This window comes from Cucurbita pepo, unplaced genomic scaffold (assembly GCF_002806865.2).
Source record: "Cucurbita pepo subsp. pepo cultivar mu-cu-16 unplaced genomic scaffold, ASM280686v2 Cp4.1_scaffold004785, whole genome shotgun sequence".
In the NCBI taxonomy this organism is placed as follows: domain Eukaryota; kingdom Viridiplantae; phylum Streptophyta; class Magnoliopsida; order Cucurbitales; family Cucurbitaceae; genus Cucurbita; species Cucurbita pepo.
Window position 1 is genome coordinate 1 of NW_019650764.1, and position 762 is coordinate 762.

At 44.6% G+C, this 762-nt stretch overlaps 1 protein-coding gene across 1 annotated transcript; it reads left to right on the forward strand.

The window, feature by feature from the left end:
- Positions 1–6: 6 nt before the first annotated feature.
- LOC111787074 lies at positions 7–759 on the forward strand (the record flags this gene model as incomplete). The annotated part of the gene is made up of 3 exons (XM_023667221.1): positions 7–237; positions 347–450; positions 643–759. Coding segments are annotated over exons 1-3 (408 nt in total), but the record flags the coding sequence as incomplete, so codon positions are not given.
- Between the last annotated feature and the right edge of the window lie 3 nt (positions 760–762).

Here is a 762-nt window from a genome sequence, read left to right on the forward strand (position 1 = left end):
CAGTTCACCAATCCCAAAAACAGGCGGCGTTCTGGAATCGTCTGGCGGCGATGGCGGTAGAGGCAGCGAAGCCAGTGATGGTGATCGGAATCGACGACAGCGAACACGCAGTTGCCGCTCTGGAGTGGACATTGGACAAAATTTTTTCTCGAACAGGACGATTACAACCGTTTAAGCTCGTCGTTGTTCATGTCAAACCATCTCCCGACGTCTTCGTCGGCGTCTCCGGACCAGGAAGTAAGATCGATCCTCCTTCTCTCTGCTATTTACTATCAAACAGAAATGGTTCCAAATCTATAATCGAGTTTTTAAAGAGACGACTAATGAACTCAGAGTCTACAATCAGGAATTGCAGGATCGGTTGAAACCTACCAAGCTCTGGATGATGATTTGAAGAGAAAAGCTGCGAGAACTATCGAACTTGCCAGAGAAATTTGCGCTGCGAAATCGGTAACAGTGGAGTTTAGATTTCTCGATTTACCTTATCTCATTCTTTGAATCTCGGATTAAATGGATACGAACTTGCGATGATTCTCAAATGCGATCCAATTGTAAATCGTAAATCGAGAAAGTAGAAATCCTGTAGATCGATTTAAGAATCTGTAAAGAACAGAGAGCAATAGCAATGGAGTTGAATTGCAGGTTTTTGATGGTGAATTCGAGGTTGAAGAAGGAGATGCAAGGTATGTACTGTGCGAGGCGGCTAATAAGCACCGGGCTTCAGTGCTTGTAGTAGGAAGCCGTGGCCATGGAGCTATTAAA